The sequence below is a fragment of the Mesocricetus auratus genome, unplaced genomic scaffold (genome assembly GCF_017639785.1).
Source record: "Mesocricetus auratus isolate SY011 unplaced genomic scaffold, BCM_Maur_2.0 Super-Scaffold_100009, whole genome shotgun sequence".
Lineage (NCBI taxonomy): Eukaryota > Metazoa > Chordata > Mammalia > Rodentia > Cricetidae > Mesocricetus > Mesocricetus auratus.
Window position 1 is genome coordinate 61,826,746 of NW_024429193.1, and position 18,072 is coordinate 61,844,817.

Consider the following 18,072-nt stretch of genomic DNA (forward strand, 5'->3'; position numbering starts at 1 on the left):
TTCTTCTTCTTCTTCTTCTTCTTCTTCTTCTTCTTCTTCTTCTTGAGACAGGGTTTCTCTGTATAGCCCTAGCTGCCTTGTAACTCACTCAGGCTGGGCTTGAACTGAGAGATCTGCTTGCCTTAGTCTCCAGAGTAAGTTGTGTGCTACCACTGCCCAACTAAAAATATTTCCATATCACATTTGTTTCTGTGTGTGTCAGTCAGAGGAGAACTTGTGGAGTTGGTTCCCTCAGTTAGGTAGAACTCAGCCTGCCTCTGCCTTCCTAGTGCTGGGATTAAAGGCGTGTGCCACTAACGCCCGGCTAATTAATTAGCTTTTATAAAACAGGGTTTCTGCCGGGCGTTGGTGGCGCACGCCTTTAATCCCAGCACTCGGGAGGCAGAGGCAGGCAGATCTCTGTGAGTTCGAGGCCAGGCTGGACCGACAGCCTCCAAAACAGAGAAACCCTGTCTCGTAAAACCAAAAAAAAAAAAAAAAAAAAAAAAAAACAGGGTTTCTATGCCAGACTGACTTTGAACTTGCTTTGCAGCCTAGATTACCTGAGCCTCAGGTCCTCTGCCTCTGCCTGCCCAGTGCTGGGATTTCAGATGGTATGAGACTGGAGCCCAGGGCTTCTTGTATGCCAGGCAAGCACTGTACCAACTAAACTACATCCCCTCGTTTCTGAATAGGTAGCACATTCATTCTACTGAAAAATTTGGAAGTTAGAGAAGAGTTAATGAAAAGCCTCTCTCCTACCGCTGCCCTAACCCAACTGTCCAGTCTCCCTTCTTAGCAGCAATCCATGCTCTCAACCTCTCGCGAATATTTCTGAAGTTACAGAGTTATCTGGTTCCTCTTTCATGCTCTATAGCCTGGTTTCCATTTCATTCTCATGTAACTTTGCACAGTCCCTGTGAGCTCATTTCACGCCGTGCCATAAGGAGCTTCCTTATTCATTTTGTTTAAAGTGATTCATTTTTCCATTGTGGATGTATCATGATTTAATCAGTGACTGTTATTATGCTGTTTCCAAACTACTGTGAGAAGAAACAATGCTGACAAGACTTGCTTCATAAAAGTGGTATTTCCCAGGTGTGTGAGGGGCAGTGGATTCTGAGACGTGGGATGGCTGCAGGTGCAGCTTTGTGTTTGACTACATCCTACTGATCTTGGAGTCTGTGGGTATCTCATCTATCGCTGCACCCCTCATCGCTGTCACACAGCCTAGAGCAGAAAGTACACTTACACACACAGAAAAAGGGCCTCATAGCTCACGCTAGCCTTGATACTTGATCTATAGTTGAGGGTGGTCACCTGGAACTTCTGCTTTTCCTAAGGCCTCCATGTTTTGAGTGCTGGGATGGTATCACATCTTGTTTATGTGTTACTGGAAATTTAAGCAAGGGCTGGCATCCTTAGCCCCATTCAGCATATATATTTTTAAAGATTTATTTATTTATTTATGTATATGAGTACTCTATTTACATGTACACCTGCGTGACAGAAGGGGGCACCAGATCTTTTTACAGATGGTTGTGAGCCACCATGTGATTGATGGGAATTGAGCTCAGGACCTCTGGAAGAATAGCCTGCTCTTAACCACTGAGTCATCTCTTCAGCCTCCATTCAGTATATTTTTAATAAATAAAGACAAGTAGTTTTGTTTTTCTTAGTCAGTGTCTCACCATGTAGAACTCTCTAGTAGACCAGGCTGGCCTCAGCTCACAGGGAACAGCTGGCCTTTGCCTCCTGAATGCTGGGATCAAAGGTGTGGGTTCGGCAGAAGCAACTAGTTCTTTCCCTCCAGTGTTCAGTACAAAGCAAACGACTCATTCAAACCAAGTTCCATCGTTATGTTGGAGCAAAACTCATCGAAATTTATTGCTCCAGTGTTTGAAAACTAATCAAAAAAGCCTGGGCGGTGGTGGCGCACGCCTTTGATCCCAGCACTCGTGAGGCAGAGGCAGGTGGATCTCTGTGAGTTCCAGGCCAGCCTGGTCTACAAAGCTACACAGAGAAACCCTGTCTCAAAAAACCAGAAAAAAAAGAAAATTAATCAAGAATCTTCTTTACTCGCTTTGTTGTAAAATAAGGTCACCTTTATTCCTTTTGTTTATAGTTCAAAACATTTTTTTACCTTCATATGTATGCTCTAACTGTAATGACTTTGTGTCTCCAGTATTTGTCAAAACCTCTTAATCCCTCTATTACTTCCTCTACCATCCATAATCCCAAGAACTCTGCATAGCCCATAAACTCTTTTGGGAGGGTGTTTGTTGCTTTTATAAATCACCTGCTTCTTTTGAGTTCGTGACTTTTCAGTTGTGTGACTTCTCCAAGCATCTTTATGTCTACAAAATAGGGGACATGATAGTGCTATAAGTAGTTAATGAGCTGTAGATGTCAGGGCTTGACACATAGTACTGTTGAGAAGGAAAGTTCTTGGTGCTTCTACTCATCTTCTGCTGTATGCCAAGAATACAGACTCCTGGCTGGTTGTTCTGGCAGGGTTATTTCTCAGAGTTGTGGAGTTGTGTTAGCATGTGGCTTTGAAAGATGAAGTAATGTATCCCTTTAGGATAAGAACAAGTTTTCTCTCTTCCTTCCTTGCTTCCTTCTTTCTTTGCTTCCTTTCTTTCCTTCTTTTTTTTTCAAGATAGGGTTTCCATTTGTAGCCCAGTTGGTCCTGAACTAGCTCTGTAGAGCAGGCTGGCCTCAAGCTCAGAAATCCTTCCTCCTCAAGCTCTCCTGTGCTGGGATTGTGTCTGGCCACTAGTTGATGCCTGTGGTTCATCATACGCTTAAATTGCTCATTCATCTGTATATTCATGTTTGGTGAGGACCCAGCAACCAAGTGATAACACTAGATCCTGAATTCAGTTCCCTATTTCATCTGTTAGGAAACGGATCCTTTGTGGCCAAAGTCAGCAATTATGCAACATGATCTAAAACTTAGTTACTTTTGCACAACTTCACATAAACTATATAAGGAACAACAGCTTCCTTGATTTAGAACTGGATATTAGAGTGGTCAATAATTTCAATTTAGCAATAGTTTTGAAGTTGCCTTTATTTCATTTCTCCCAAGAGAAGTCTTTGAAAACACAGCAGTTGATGTTTTGGCTACCTACCAAAACACAAACTTGATGATATTCAGAGTGCCTAGTCACAGCGAGCAAGAAGAGTTAGCACAGAAATAATGAGAATAGCAATCTGAGCAATTGCCACTCCAGTCCCGTGTTTGATTTTAGCCTACCGATTAAGGTCACATGTTAATCTGATACTGTTTAGTAGATGTTGTAGAACACCCAATATTCTACAAATCAAAGACAAAGGGAACTTGATTAGCTTCAGCGTTCTAGTTTTTACCCACCAAGCACCATTAAGAAAGAAGGCACTCCAAGGCCTATGTGGCAGCAGGAAGGTCCAACCTCTCTGATGGACTGACCCCTCAACAGCTGTACAAAAGGCATATTTATTGATTGCTATACAAAGTATAACATACCAAGGTCCCTAATGTAGTTTATATGTCCTTACTAAAGAAGAGCATCATACGCCCCCATGACTTTAGTCTTTTATTATGTATCATTTGCAATACATAATAATACTAGTGCTGGTCACTCTAGTATTGTGACCAAAGTCATGGCATGGCTGTAATGCCCTTCAGTAAAACAGTTCTACAAGTCATGGAAAGCAATCACTGTTTTCCACAAGGATTTTTTTTCCCCCGAGGCAGGGTTTCTATGTGTAGCTCTGTAGATCAGGCTGGCCTCGAACTCAGAGATCCTCCTGCCTCTGCCTCTTGAGTGCTAGGATTAAAGGCGTGCGTCACCAATGATTCGTAACTATTTACCACAATGATTCTTCAAGGTCAAATCACTTCTAGAAAACAGCTGTTCATTCTAATGTCTACCCCAGATGCAGTGACTCTGCTAAATTTCTACAACAGAGCTCAGATGAATGCTGTTCCCTTACGGGATCAGAGCCTAAGACACTCCATTTGGACATGCTGTCTGCCATTCTATAGAAAGAAATAAAGCCATGCGGTTTTAATCCCAGCACTTGGGAGTCAGAGGCAGGAGGAGTCGGTTCCAGGACAGCCAGGGCTACATATGGAAACCCTGTCTCGAAAAACAAAAACAAAACAAAACAAGATCTGCCCACCACCCAATCAATGAAACCCCTACCACAGCCCAAAGCCCAATAAACCACAACTCCCAGAAGGCTTTGTTCCCGGATGCGTCATGTACCCGCCCCCACAGCGCACCGAACTACATTTCCCAGGAAGCCTCACAGACCCAACCGTCAGCTTCCCCCGCCCCTGCTCTCCTTTCCCCCGCAGCGCGGTGGCCGTCTAGCTCCTGCGGTCGGCGGAGCGGGCGCGCGCCAGGGTCGCGCGGCTGCCGAAGGGGGCGGGCGCGCGCAGGAGGAGTAGAGGCGTAGGGGGGCGGGGGACGGCTCGCTGGCTCGCAAGATGGCGGACGAGGACGGGGAAGGGATTCACCCCTCAGCCCCTCACCGGAATGGAGGCGGCGGCGGGGGGTCTGGGCTCCACTGCGCCGGGAACGGCGGCGGGGGAGGCGGCGGCCCGCGGGTCGTGCGCATCGTCAAGTCCGAGTCCGGCTACGGCTTCAACGTGCGGGGCCAAGTGAGCGAGGGCGGGCAACTGCGGAGCATCAACGGGGAGCTGTACGCGCCGCTGCAGCATGTGAGCGCCGTGCTGCCCGGGGGGGCGGCCGACCGGGCCGGGGTGCGCAAGGGGGACCGCATCCTGGAGGTGTGAGTATCGCGGCCGCCACGCCCCGTCCCTCTCCACCCTTCGCCTGTCCTGGCCCTGTACCCTGTCACCCAGGCCGCACCTCCCCCAGCTCGCGAGCCCGCCGCGACCCTCGCCCCCGGCGGGCCTTCGCGGCTCGCTCGCGTCGGAGCCTTCTGCTTTCCTGGCGTCTCCAGTTCGTGTCCTTGCCCCACCGTCCCAGTGGCCTCCCCGCTGTCCTCACTCAGCCCCTTTGCCTTCTCCTATGGCATGCTGCTTTCTGCTCCTTACTGACGACCCAGCCAGTACTCTGCCCTCCCCTGGTTCTCAGCTTTGGCATCCGAGTTTCCCGGTCTCTGCCACTCCCCTCGGACCCTGTGGATTGTCCCTTCTACCCTTAGACCCAGTAGGACCTGTAGTCAGTTCCTTTTCTTCCGGAGGCATCATCTCTCCCCCCCACCTTAAGCCCCCCCCTTAGTCACCCACCCACCCCCGTTTTGGGAAAGCACACGACATTTTTGTACCCAGTGCTTGGCCTTTTCTCCCCTTTGTAGTCATACCACCTGGAGTATACCTTATCATAGCATGCGTTTTGGGGGGGGAGGGGTTGACACTGGTTTTTCTTCTGATCCTGACATTGCAACCTGGTTTTCAGTCTGTTTTCTCCATGGCCACATTCCACTGAGTGCGCCCTTTCCTGGCTCCCTGTCTTCCCACGTGCAGCACTCCTTACACTTTCGAGTGCGGCTTGTGGTAGTGCTTTCCTAGCTCCTACCCCCCCCCCCCGCCCCCCATCGCCTTAGGTCTTTACCTTCTCCATTTTGCTCCTGCTCTGTGCTGTTGCAATCCTACGCTTTATCTTAGTTGTTCCTCTCGATAGCTTTCGTTTCTCTCGTTTAAGGCCCTTTCTGCTCGTGCAACCCTCCTTCTGCTGCAGTGTCTTCCTTCATCAGACTCCTTCAGCCTCACTGGTCACCACCACATCCCTTAAAGCTCCCGGGATGTTGCCTTGGCGGTTTCAACGTGGACCTCCACTGCTCTAACCACTGCCCTAAGCTGTGTTGTGCTTGTGATTTTGTACTTTGTACTAAATGTGTGTAGTGGTTGTTGGTTGACTTATAGGTGCTCTATGCACTCATTTGTCTCCATTCTCCTTCAGTCCCTGTATTTCTCTGCTTACTGCATGTATATTGTGTACACCCCCACCCCGCCCCCCCATCCCCCGCCACACACACACACTCACAGACTCACACACACACACACTCACTCACACGCTCTCTCCATGATGGGTTTTTCCCACATAAGTCTTTCTTTGTAAACATTTCGTTTCTATTTTTTTACCCATTACTCTTACTCTGTGGAATCATTTATTCGGCTTCCTCATCTTTCCACTCCAAGAAAGAGTAGCTAGCTCACTAATGCATGTGTTTGGAGATGTTGCATATTTCCTCTGACCTTTCTGGAAATAGATGCTTTTTTTTATTACTATGTTACAGAGTATTTTCTAATATTGTCTGGCAGTGTATTCTTAGTCTTTGTGGGGAGCATTAAGATATTGAATACAATAATGACTTTTGATTCCTTGTACCTGAGTACCTAGGTGTTTATTTTGTAGATAATTCAAGTTATCTTTTGTTGGAAACTTTTAGAATTATTTTGCTTTTTCTTTGGAAATTAACTTTGATTCACCTTTTTATTTTTAGATTTAAAATATATAAAGTTATAAGTGTATTAAAGTTCTAGGTCATTTTCTTGGTAGGGTCCAAAACAATGACTACAGCTAGTGTCATCTACCATGAGTGTATAAGCCAACAGACATAGTTGGTGGCTTTTAGCCTTTATTGTAGTCTGCAGCAGAGAGCCCGGCTGTAAACTAATCATTGTAGGGAAGATAGGAGTGATCCTGTGGATCCTGTGATGAGACTTGCCTTAGACTGCATTCCAGGTCAGGAGCCTAGAGTAGAAGCAACTGTTTTTGGTACTGTCCTTGGTGAGAGTAATTTTTGTCATTTTAGGTGGCAGGAGAAAGAAACGCTGCCTAGAAAAATTCTCCTTGAAAGGTTGATGATAGAAAATCTTCATGGTATTTGTGTTTTGGTTTCCAAATTCTTTGAAGTTTCTATGGTAGTGTTGTAGAAGTAATAGTAGTAACAATTCTAAGCTAGTTGATAACTTCTGAGACCTCAGTATCTCCCTCCCTCCCCCCTTCCCTCCCTCCCTCCTCCTCTCCCCCTCCCCCCCTCACCTTAGATTTTTCAAGAGGAGAAAAATCAGCTACCAATGTAACTTTTCTTTAGAGATTTATTTATTTGAGGCAGGGTCACATGTAGCCCAGGCTGGCCTCAAATTCGCATGTAGCTTAGGAAGACCTTGAACATGTGGTGGTCCTGCCTCCACCTCCTGAGTGCTGGGATTACAGGTATAAGCCATTTCATTGGGTTTATGTGGTGCTGGGGATGGAACCCAGGCATGTAGGGCTTCAAGCTTGGTAGGCAGGCACTCTACCAACTCAACTATATTCCCAGCCTGCACCTTTCAGCTTGTCTTCTTACTCAAGTTCTTAAGTCAACCTCTCAGTTGTCCTAGGATGAAGTCCCAGGTGGTGGGGATTGAGTTAGGCATAGGCGGATTATTACTGTGTAGCTTTATGATTGCACACAAGCACAGGCTGGTGCCTGGACCTTGATAATTGAGGTTTGGGATTTCTCCCTGTTTAAACTCTTTTCTCTGTGTACAACTTTTACTCCAGTTTCCATGTTGCAGTTCCCAGCTGGTAGAGGTGTGAAAGAACAGTGACTGAGATCTAAGTGGGTATAGACTTGAGCATCACTGAGAGAATCCGTTTCTTTGTGCTGCTAGAGTCTGCTTACAAGGCTCATTGAGTCCTGGGGCAGTCGTCAACTGGAGCCAGTATTGGCTCACTTTTTACTCTCTTCCTTTTCAGGCTGACTAAATTGTGACTGGTTTGAGAGTCATATTGCAGGGCTTGGTACTACTGTGTGAAGAAGCCCTCTGGGCTGCAGATTTTACTACAGATGGAAAGTTTTCTTGACTAACAATGCTATAGTTTTTCTCAGCTAGTGTACTGCTAGTCTTCCCTTTGATGTGTGTGCACCTCCAGGCCAATATATAAAAGATGCTTTCAATAAATAGAACTAAAATAAGTATATCTTTGTAGTAATTATACAGCATGTGACGTAACGGACTTCAGGTTAATTTCTGTAAGGTTAAGATAGGTCTGAGGACACATGATTGATTTCTTGAGAGTTGCCTTTAGGAGAGTTTTGGTGTGCAGTGGATATGTATATGGAACTGCCTACATTTTTTTGAGATTATGTTTGTTGGCTTTTTTTGGCCCAGCACTTGGAGTTGTGTGTGTGTGTGTATGTACACGAATGCACAGGACTCACTTTGAGGAGTTGGGGCAAATCCTCCTGTCTCCACCTCCTATCTCCCCAGGGGGTGGCTGGGCTTAAAGACACTTGTCCGGTGCACCCAATTTTGAGGTGGGCTCCAGGAATTGGGACTCAGGTGGTCAGGCCTGCACAGCACACACTTTTACCTGCCAATCCTGCTCTGGGGAGTGTGAACTTCAGGCATGGACTCTGAGGTCGGCTTGTAAGCATTCAAAATTGTGGTGTATATATGCTAGTCATAGAGTATATGCTTTCTTCCTTAATAGCTACCAGATAATATACCCATCAGCTTTTCCTTGTTAGGGTTAGAACATAAGGTAAATTATGTTACATATGACAGTTTGTTTACTGAGGGTTATTTTTTGTTTGATTTCATGTGAATGTTTGAAAATCATTGGACAAAGAGTTTGATGCGGTAAGTCATGAGTGAGTCATGAGACATCGACTGTTAAGTATCTTAAGAGGCTTTAAAAAATTGACTGATTTCTTTTTGGCTCAGATTTTCCAGGTAGACTGGGATAATATTGCTTGAAATGATTGTTGAGCAAAGGGAATGATTATGGCAACGGTCTCACACTGGTATGCATAAGAATCAGTTGGGGTGCTGTCAGAAACACAGGTTTGCAGGTGTACTCTCTGATGGCTGGGATTCAGTGTGTCTTGCCTCCTTTGCCTGGTATAGGGAATGTAACTCCCGTGCTAAGCTACATTCTCAGAACAACACGGTAGTTATGGACTGATCTAGACCATTCTCAGCTCATGTGCTTCCTCACTATGGTTACAATGGGAGTCACTAGCTAGGACTTGACTAACAAATGGTGATCTATTTTTAAGGGCCTGAACTCTAGACTAAGGGAAGTCAGCTCCTCTCCAAGTAGTCTGTCCAGTTGTAGCTACTTCCATGGGTCTTGCTGTCGTCCTGCACAGTTAAGAGACAACAAATGATACCAATCATTGTGTCATCATCCTGAAGTATCTGTGTGTATTACAGTTTGCAGCATTCGTACTTCAGGACAACCTCTCGTAGGGAGGCCGAAAGCTCCTCAGACCAGGGACTGTGTTAACTGTTATTGTGTAGTGTACCTTGGTTCTCTTCAGTGAGTGTTTGCTGGGTGGATAGGAGTAAAATTATCCCTGTTTTGTGAGGAGAAAGGAGTGCTGCATTGAGGGACAACCAGAATTAAATCCAGGTCTTAAGATTCTTTCCCACTTTTAAACTTTGTTTTGGTTATTGACTGTTAATAGTCAACTTCTTTAATTTGTATTCTTTGGAAGTTTCATAGATCTATACAAAATCTTGATTATGTCTACTCCAGTTCCTTCCAACTCTACTTAGGATCACCATGACCTCTCCTTCCCAACTTCATGTCCTTCTATAATTAATTAGATAATTTAGACATTTTTATTTTTTATTTCATGTGCATTGGTGTTTCGCCAGCATGTGTGTCTGTGTGAGGGTGTTGGATCCCCTAGAATTGGGGTTGCAGTTGTGAGCTGCCATGTGGGTGCTGGGAATTGAACCTGGGTTCTTTGGAAGAACAGCCAGTGTTAACCCACACAGTTCAGTTAGTGCTGTCCATATGGGCATGGATGTAGGTCATCCACTGGAGCACTGGAGAACCTTGCAGTGGTGGTTCCTCCCCCAGCAGCCGTCAATTGCCTATAACACAACAGCTGCCGGGAGGTCTCTGGATAGATAGTTCACTATTCTTGATGGTGATTGGTCACTTAAAATCAAGTTAAATTCTTACAAAAACAGATAGCAGTTGAACTTTGTTTCTATTTGTGAAATGCGATTTATGGTTTTATTTATTCTATATCTTGTGTTGTTAACTTGGATGAGAGGCTGGGGCTAAAGTAAGCTTTCTGTGCCCTTTCTATTGCTGGTTTTTCTGTTACCAGCAAATGAAACTGAAGTCATACTTGTTACTTCATAAATACTTTTTGTCTCATGTTTGTATTGCAAACAAATAATAGTAAACTTGAAAATGATACTACCTTCCCTCAGAAATCACTTGTACGGATTGCTGTGTCCAGCAAAAGAACTTTCAGTGGGTGGTGGTGCGCACCTTTAATCCCAGTACTTGGGAGGTAGAGGCAGGTGGATCTTGAGTTCCAAGCCCGCCTGGCCTATATAGTGAGTTCCGGGACAGCCAGGGCTACATACAGAAACCCCATCTAAACCCCCTACCCTCCCTGAAAAGAGAGAGACTTTGATTAGTAGCATAAGGGCTAGTTTTTAATTTGTGGTGAACAGTTGTCTTTTCAGCCACCACTAACTAACCACTAATAGTTAATTTTAGTTTGTTTTAGATGAGGGCTTTATTACCATGCTCTCATAGAAAAGTATTTTAGAAGCTAAGCCTAAGAGGGAATAATTCTTATGAAATGGTAAGATAAGCAGAGAGAGTTAACTGACAAACAGACATTTTAATTTATGATCAAGCAAAGTGCTTTAAGAACAGGATCTGTGGTAAGATTATTCATGCAATGATGGCATTACTGACAGAGACTTGTGGTAGTGTAACCTAGAGCCAGCTAGGTTCACTCTGTTCAACTGGCAAAGGGCAATCTTTAGGCATTGTTAAAGACTCTTCAAAACCCTACAAGGAGGTTTGTACTCCCAGCACACAGAGGGCTGAGGGAAGTGCATCTTGAGTTTGAGGCCAGCCTGTGCTACCTGTCTCAAGTAAACAAAACAAACAACCAAAAAAAATAAGACACCCTCCCCAACAAAATAAACCAAAACAGAAAAACCAGATTTGTAACTCAAAAAGAAGGAATACTTTTTACATTATAACTCAGTGACACAAACCAACTAACAGCAGGTGTCAACCAAACATCCAAAGTAAATGTCACCAAAACTGTTTACTGGTTTTTTACTTTTTTTTAAAGCACTGTCTTGAACATTTTTATTAGTAGTGTGTATGCATGAATGCATGCACACATGTATGCGTATTCATGTGTGCTGCAACATGTGTGTGGAGATTAGAAGATAGCTTTGTAGTCCTCTTTCTCTCCTTCCACCTTTAGGTGGGTTCTGGAGATAGAACTCAGAGCAGGCTTTCCAGGCAAGGGCATTCATTTCCCAGTGAGCTATCACTGTTTGGGTTTTGTTTGTTTGAGTGCTTGTTGGGTCATGCCTATACTGAAAACCCTGGTTTGTCTATCCTGAGGACGAAGGTGGTCCACCACCCATGAGCTTATCTCCAACTCAAAACACAACGATTTAGACATCTTTTTTTTTTTCATGTTGCTGCTTCATGTCAACTGGTTCCACAGTTAAGGTACAAACTATATGTCAAGTATCACTAGGTTAGTGTGTCAGTGCCCTTGAGAAGCTTGCTTTGCAGTGGGGGAGGTACTAGAAACAGTTTGCTCTGTAATGGAAGTGAATGAGAAATGGAGTGGGAATTTAGAGGAAAGGGTGGATGTGCTTGAGACTGTTACGGGGTTAGTTGTTAATGGAAAGCTTTTCTATAGTTTAAAATATGTGTGTTGCGCATGTGGGAGACACAGTGTCTGTGTGTAGGTAAGAGGACAACTTTGTCAGGAGTAAGTTCTCTCCTTCCACTATGGCTTCCTGGGATTCAACTTTGCATGTTAAGATTCTGAGGCGAGTGCTTTTTCCCACCGAGTCTTCCCATTTGGCTCCTACCTAAGGCGTTTTAAGGCTGAAGGATAAGTATAGTTTCAGCAGTAGAGAAAGGAAGGGTTTTGTAGGCTGTCCGTCTATGGAGGAAGATGGAAGAAGTTCTCAGGATAGATAGCAAGGGCCCTTAAGTCGCTTTTTGCAGGCTGCTGCCATAGAAACTGGAAGGAAGGTTAAAATGAAATACAAAAAGGCCTTGAAAGCAGTGCCAACAGGTTGGGTCACGCCCCATCCCCAGGGTTCCTCTGTGTAGTCCTGGCAGTCCTGGAACTCACTCTGTAGACTCAGGGATTTGCCTGCCTCTGCCGGGATTAAAGGTGTGCACTACCACTGCCTGGCTAATAAGTTTGGATTTGTTCTTATGTTCTAAGAATACAGTTGTATATGTTTGAACCCATAGTTTCCTGCGAATTTTCCTTTTATTTGGTTGAATACATTCCCGTGGCTGGAGGGGAAAAATTGCTACTAGAACTAAAAGAATTTCAGACCATTTTTTCTCTTGGAACGGAGAACAGGAAGCTCCGACACCGCGCTAGGAGCAGCTGATGAGGGCTGCCGCCTTCCATTTGTTTCCGCACTTTCCTGCCTAGGCCAAGGCAGCTTCTGAAATGTCTGTTTCCTGTCACCGTATGTTGTAAATGAATGTGCTTCTGCTTATCACTGCATTTCTAGCTCTCTTCTTCTTGTGTTGCAGGACCTTGCCTATGACACCTGGTTTTAGCTGTGCTTTTCTCTGTCTCTGACTGCAAGATGCCACCTGGAATTTAAATCTTTTCTGTTGGCATTGCTGGAAAGATGGCTCAGAGGTTAAGAGCAGAAACTTCTTTCCCACAGGGCCAGAGTTCAGTTCCCAGCACCCACATGGCAGCTCACAGCCATCTGTAACTCCAGCTCCAGGGGATCTGATACCTACATCTGGCTCCTGGGCACCTGGTTGGCTCTCATTTGTGTGATTACAGAGACCTACATAAAAATAAATCTGAAATCTTTGGTTTTGGTTTAGCTTGTTGGGAGTTGAGGTGACAAAAGATGAGAAGTTAATATGGCACTAAAATGTATTCCTAATGTCTGTTTTCAACATGAAAAGGGTGAGCTTCTGCTGTGTCAGGCATGTGACGAGTACTTCAGTTTTGTGAGATGCTCTTAGTTAAGTGTCAGGTAGTCTGCACATCATTTTACTGCTGCCTCTGACAGCCAGGTAAGGTCCCCTCACTGGAGGAGATGTGGCCATCATTGAGTGTTTGAGTTGTGGAATGAGGCGTTGTGTTTTGAGTGTCCTTATGTTTGTCCTCCAATGAACTTCTTACTGTGAAAATGTTCCGTTTTGTTTGGGACAGTAGTCCAGGCTGGCCTCAACTTACCGTTTAGCTGAAGTTGGTCTTGAACTCTTGATCCTCCCATTTGCATCCCATGCTTTGTTTTGTTAGGTTCCTCAAATTTGCTGTGTAGCTAGGTTGTCTGTGTTTGATGTTCTCCCTTCTCTACCTACTGAGTGTTGGGATTCAGGCATGAACCAGCATACCCAATGGAGAAACACATGTGGTTTTTTTGTTTTTGTTTTTCTTTTTGTTTTTTTGAGACAGGGCTCTCCTGGCTCTCTTGAACTCACTCTGTAGATCAAGCTGGCCTCCAACTCAGAGATCCACCTGCCTCTGCCTCCTAAGTACTGGGATTAAAGGTGTATGCCACCACCACCCAGCTAAGAAACATCTTTTAAAAAATGCTTTGGTTTGCTTAATGTATTTAAACTTTTTTTGTTTTGTGTTGGAGTTGGACCCAGGGTCTGTGCATGCCAAAACATTAAAATCTTTCTTTTTGCTTACTCTTTATGTCTTTCACATCTTGTCTCCTGATCCCACCCATCTCCCCCTGATACAACAGAATAAAATTTAAGAGAAAAAAAGGAAGAAAGGGAAAAAAATTTCATCACAGAAGCTGCAATGTGATATAGCGAGTCATGCAGTAAACCCCTTATCCATACATTTTACGTGCAGGGTTCATCACAAAGAACCATTGGTCTGGTTCAAGGCCCCTGGTCTCTGCTACACCTTCAGTCCTGGGCCCTCACTGGGACTCTTCCTGGACACCCCGTTGCTGCCCCGTGTCCTGGAGATCAGCAGCTCTGAGGGATTCACAGGATTGGCATATACCCCCAACCCCCACCCTGTGCTCCAGCAATCACAGATGGGGTGGACGTTGGGGTGAACCAACACAAAACCCTGGTTCCGGGCCTGGGTGGTTGCAGGTTGGTCAGCCCGCCACTTCTCCCCTGTCTTTGCCACCCGGGTGGGTCCTCCAGCATTGCCCTGGCGAGTTCACCCCTTGCAGCTGTGAGCAAGGGGCGGGGCCAGTTCTGCTTTCACATCGGCAGGGTTGGCTCTCCCACACCTGAAGCTTCAGGGCCAGCTCTGCTGTTGCCCAGGCGAGGTGTATGATGCTGCGTTGATGAGGGGCAGGACCAGTTCTGCTCTTAAGACTTCAGGGCCAGCTTTTTCACTCGCCTCAGGCATCCCTGCCCATGCAACCACATGACAGATGAGTAATGGGGGACAGCTCTTCCATGCTCACAACTTCGGGCTGACTCACGCATACCTCTGCCAATGGGATCAGTTCAACTATGCAGGGTCCACTTTCCTGAGTGCTGCAGCTGGTAAGGGGGAGGGTCAGTTCCCTCACCTACCACAGGTTTCAGGGCCAACGGGGCATCTTTCTCTCATTCTCACCACCACATGGCAAATGAAGGGGTGTGGCTAGCTATCCCACTCACACCCTCAGGGCTGCCCCCTGCACTTCTTCAGCAGGATCAACTCTTCGATAAAGCACTCATTCTATTGAACTGTACCCCCAACTTTATTTGTGTGTCAGACCCCAGATCAAGACAGGACTAATAGATCTATGAATTCTGTGGACTCCATACACAAGTGATTGCTTACTTCCCTTTGGAAAAGTACAGCGCCATGCGTAGGAGTTAACTGCTTGCGTGGAAACTCTCCAGCTGCTTTCAGGCTCATTATTACAGAACTGTTCAATGGAATAATTAGGAAACTGCTCCTCTATAGCAAAAGTTTATTGAGTCATGTCTGTCCAGGTTTTAGTTAGTGTCTTCTTTAAATTGGGAGATGAACTAAATATTTGGAGATTGTGGAAGATGTAATAACCTTGGAAAGTTTGGAAATGCATTTGTTTTGCTAGTTTACTCATCTACAAAATGTGCAAAGTATTGGATATACTATCAGGGTCGTTGCATATATTTACATATGTATATTAAAAGATGCTATTTAATTGCAAGAGCAGTAATCCCTTAGGACTGGGGAGGTGGCTTAGTGGTTAAAACACTTGCTCTTGGAGAGGGTACAGGTTCAGTTTCCAGCACCCACATTGCATGGGCTCACAGCTATCTGTAACTCAAGCTCCAGAGGATCCATAGCCCTCTTCTATACTTGGTGGACACACACACACACACACACACACACACACACACACACACACACACCTCTTCAAATCAGGTAAGGTGGTACATCCCATTAATCCTGGCACTCAGGAGACAGAGGCAAGTGGATCTTTGTGAATTTGAGGCCAGCCTGGTCTACATAGCAAGTTTTAGGACATCCACAGTTACATAGAGAGACCCTGTCTCAAACAAAAAACAAAACAATAAGCCCTCATACCACTAAACCATGTCTTCAGTACCTGGAATTTTATATTCTAGTGGGAGTGAAATGAGCGAGTTTGGTTTTATTATTGATAACAAATTTTGGCTTCACAGGTAATTGCTAAACTTTTTTTCTGAATAGCTTGATTATATTTGTATTGTCTGAAAAATTATCTTAAAGCCTTATGCTTATTTTCCTGAGTGACAGATTGATTACTTTTCCCGGAAATATATCTGCCTGAATAGATTGTATTTGTAAAGTGATTGCCTCGTAATTACAGATTTAAGGGACTTTTCATTCTTTCCTAAGCAATAAGCCCCTGTTTGTTCTGCTGGAGGTGTTAAGTGGAGAGCCGGTGAACTTTCTGTCCTTTCCTTGCCTCAGGCAGGTGCTTTGGGAGAGCAAGAAGAGAGGTAAAGCAGAAGTGTATGTAACATAACTTCTAGTCCAGTTTGGGAGGGGCAGGTGCTGACCCACACAGTTCCTTGGCTATGCCAGGGCCACTTTTTTAAAATTATTTTTTATTTTTTATTGATTTTTTCCCAGGCAGAGTTTCTCTGTGGCTTTGGAGGTTGTCCTGGAACTCGCTCTTGTAGACCAGGCTGGTCTTGAACTTGCAGAGATCCACGTGCCTCTGCCACCAACACTCGGTCAGTGCCACTTTTTAATGTTGCTAAAATTCTGTTGGCCCAGTGTCAATTTTCTTTTTTTTTTTTTTTCTTTTCTTTTTTTGGTTTTTACGAGACAGGGTTTCTTGTATTGTTTCAGAGGCTATCGGTCCAGCCCGGCCTCGAACTCACAGAGATCCACCTGCCTCTGCCTCCCGAGTGCTGGGATTAAAGGCGTGGGCCACCACCGCCTGGCTTGTTTGCTTGTTTCTTACTGGCTATCTTTGACTTAAGTATTTAACCCATCTAAGTATTTCTCTTACCAGATGGACATCTTACTTCTCTGGCGGGCTACATGACAACTCCTGTGTTTCTCCTACCCAGAGTCCTCTTGGACTCCTAGTCCCACCTACCTTGCTTCCCTATTGGCTAACAGTGCTTTATTGACATATACACAGGACTTCCCTATCAAAGTAGTCTGAGACACTGGGTATGGCTTAGGCATATATGAGAACTCAGTCATCTCCACAGTGACACCCGTATCCAACAAGGCCGTACTTACTCCAGCAAAGTCACATCTAATAGTGCTACTCCCTTTGGGGGTCTTTTTCTTTCAAACTACCACAGTACTCTTGAACTTGCTGTGTAAACCAGAATAGTCTTGAAATCAGGATCCTGCTGCTTCAGCCTCCTGAGTGCTAGGATTCTAGCAGTGTTCCCTCCCTACATTTTTAATACAGCATTGACACAAGCATAGATTATTTTGTTCTTTACAGTAATACTTCTTAATGAAGACCTTATACTTTATCGTATTATTGCACTGTGATTTTCTTGGCCATTATTTTCCTGTTCATCCCCAATTTAACTGACTTTTTAAAATAAGAATAGAAATTTAGAAGCAGTCCAAATAAGTGTTTTGCTTAACAAGCATTTACGAACATTTATGCTCTGGACATATATTTGTGACTGTTTTATGCATCACTAAAAAAATTCTTGAGTTTAGCTAAATGTAGTAGCCCACGCCTTTAATCTCAGTTCTTGGGAGGGGCAGGAGGTGGATTGGGGGCCAGCCTGGTCTACAGAGTGAGTTCCAGGACAGCTAAGGCTACAAATGAGACCCTGTCTCATTAAAAAAGTTTATTGAACTTACATTTTGGTGATTTTTAAAAATACGTGTTCCCAGAAATGCAATTATAAGTTTAAGGAATATAAGTTTTATGTGTGTAGTACTTTCCTCAAGGATTCTTGCCTATTCACAGCTATCATGTTATGTTCTGGATGGTAGAAGTTGGCATAAGGTAGTTGAGATGAGCTGACAAGGACTCGTGCAGTAGCAGTGCATGGAGGGGAGGGAGGAGGATCCCCAAAACTCTGAGGCCAGCCTGAACTACATACTGAGATACTAAGGGCAAAATACTAATTGGGATAACTTTACACTTTTAAAGTTGTTGACTACCCAAAATAATGTTGACCAGATTTTACTGCTTATCAGAAAACACCTTTGGTCACCTTTTCCTACTTATGTGTCTCTCAGTCCATCAATAGGATATTCTAAGATATAAATGAAAATCATATTATTTCTGAAGCATTCCAAAACTTCTTAGACAGTAGTTGTCTGGACTGGTAGTTTTTTTAAGGCTTGTCCAAACTATCCCCCTCTCATCTAAGTTTTTTGCTTGTGGGTCTGAGTCTTACTTACCTCAAAGCCATTCAGGTGACTTATCTTGGAAGATGGAAAGGCTGGAACTTTGCTTTGTGTAGAGCAGCTCCGTGTTTACAGTCTAGCTCTGGTCTTTATAGCTGTCCTGGATGGCTGGGCAGAGAGCAGTGAAAACTCAAAAAACCTTTGCTCTTCTGGTGTGACAGGGGGCTATAGCTAGAGTGTTTCCCACCCATTTTCCAAGAGGATATATTCTAGAAAAGTAGGGGCTCATTTAAAAGTTCTGTCCATATGAGATAATATAACAGCTATGTTAAAGTTTTAAGATAGTATTTTAGTCAG

General features: G+C 44.6%; 1 protein-coding gene across 4 annotated transcripts in view; it reads left to right on the forward strand.

Annotated features, from left to right (window-relative positions):
• The first annotated feature begins 4,363 nt into the window (after positions 1–4,363).
• The window catches only part of Snx27 (sorting nexin 27), a 72,262-nt gene continuing 58,553 nt past the window's right edge, over positions 4,364–18,072 (forward strand). The window contains exon 1 of one of the 4 annotated variants that reach the window (XM_040752269.1): positions 4,364–4,764. In XM_040752269.1, coding sequence (XP_040608203.1) covers positions 4,460–4,764 — 305 coding nt within the window. In that variant the 5' untranslated portion in view covers positions 4,364–4,459. The remainder of the gene's footprint in view (positions 4,765–18,072) is intronic. The other 3 variants (XM_005087711.4, XM_005087710.4, XM_040752270.1) reach the window with 3 other exon arrangements.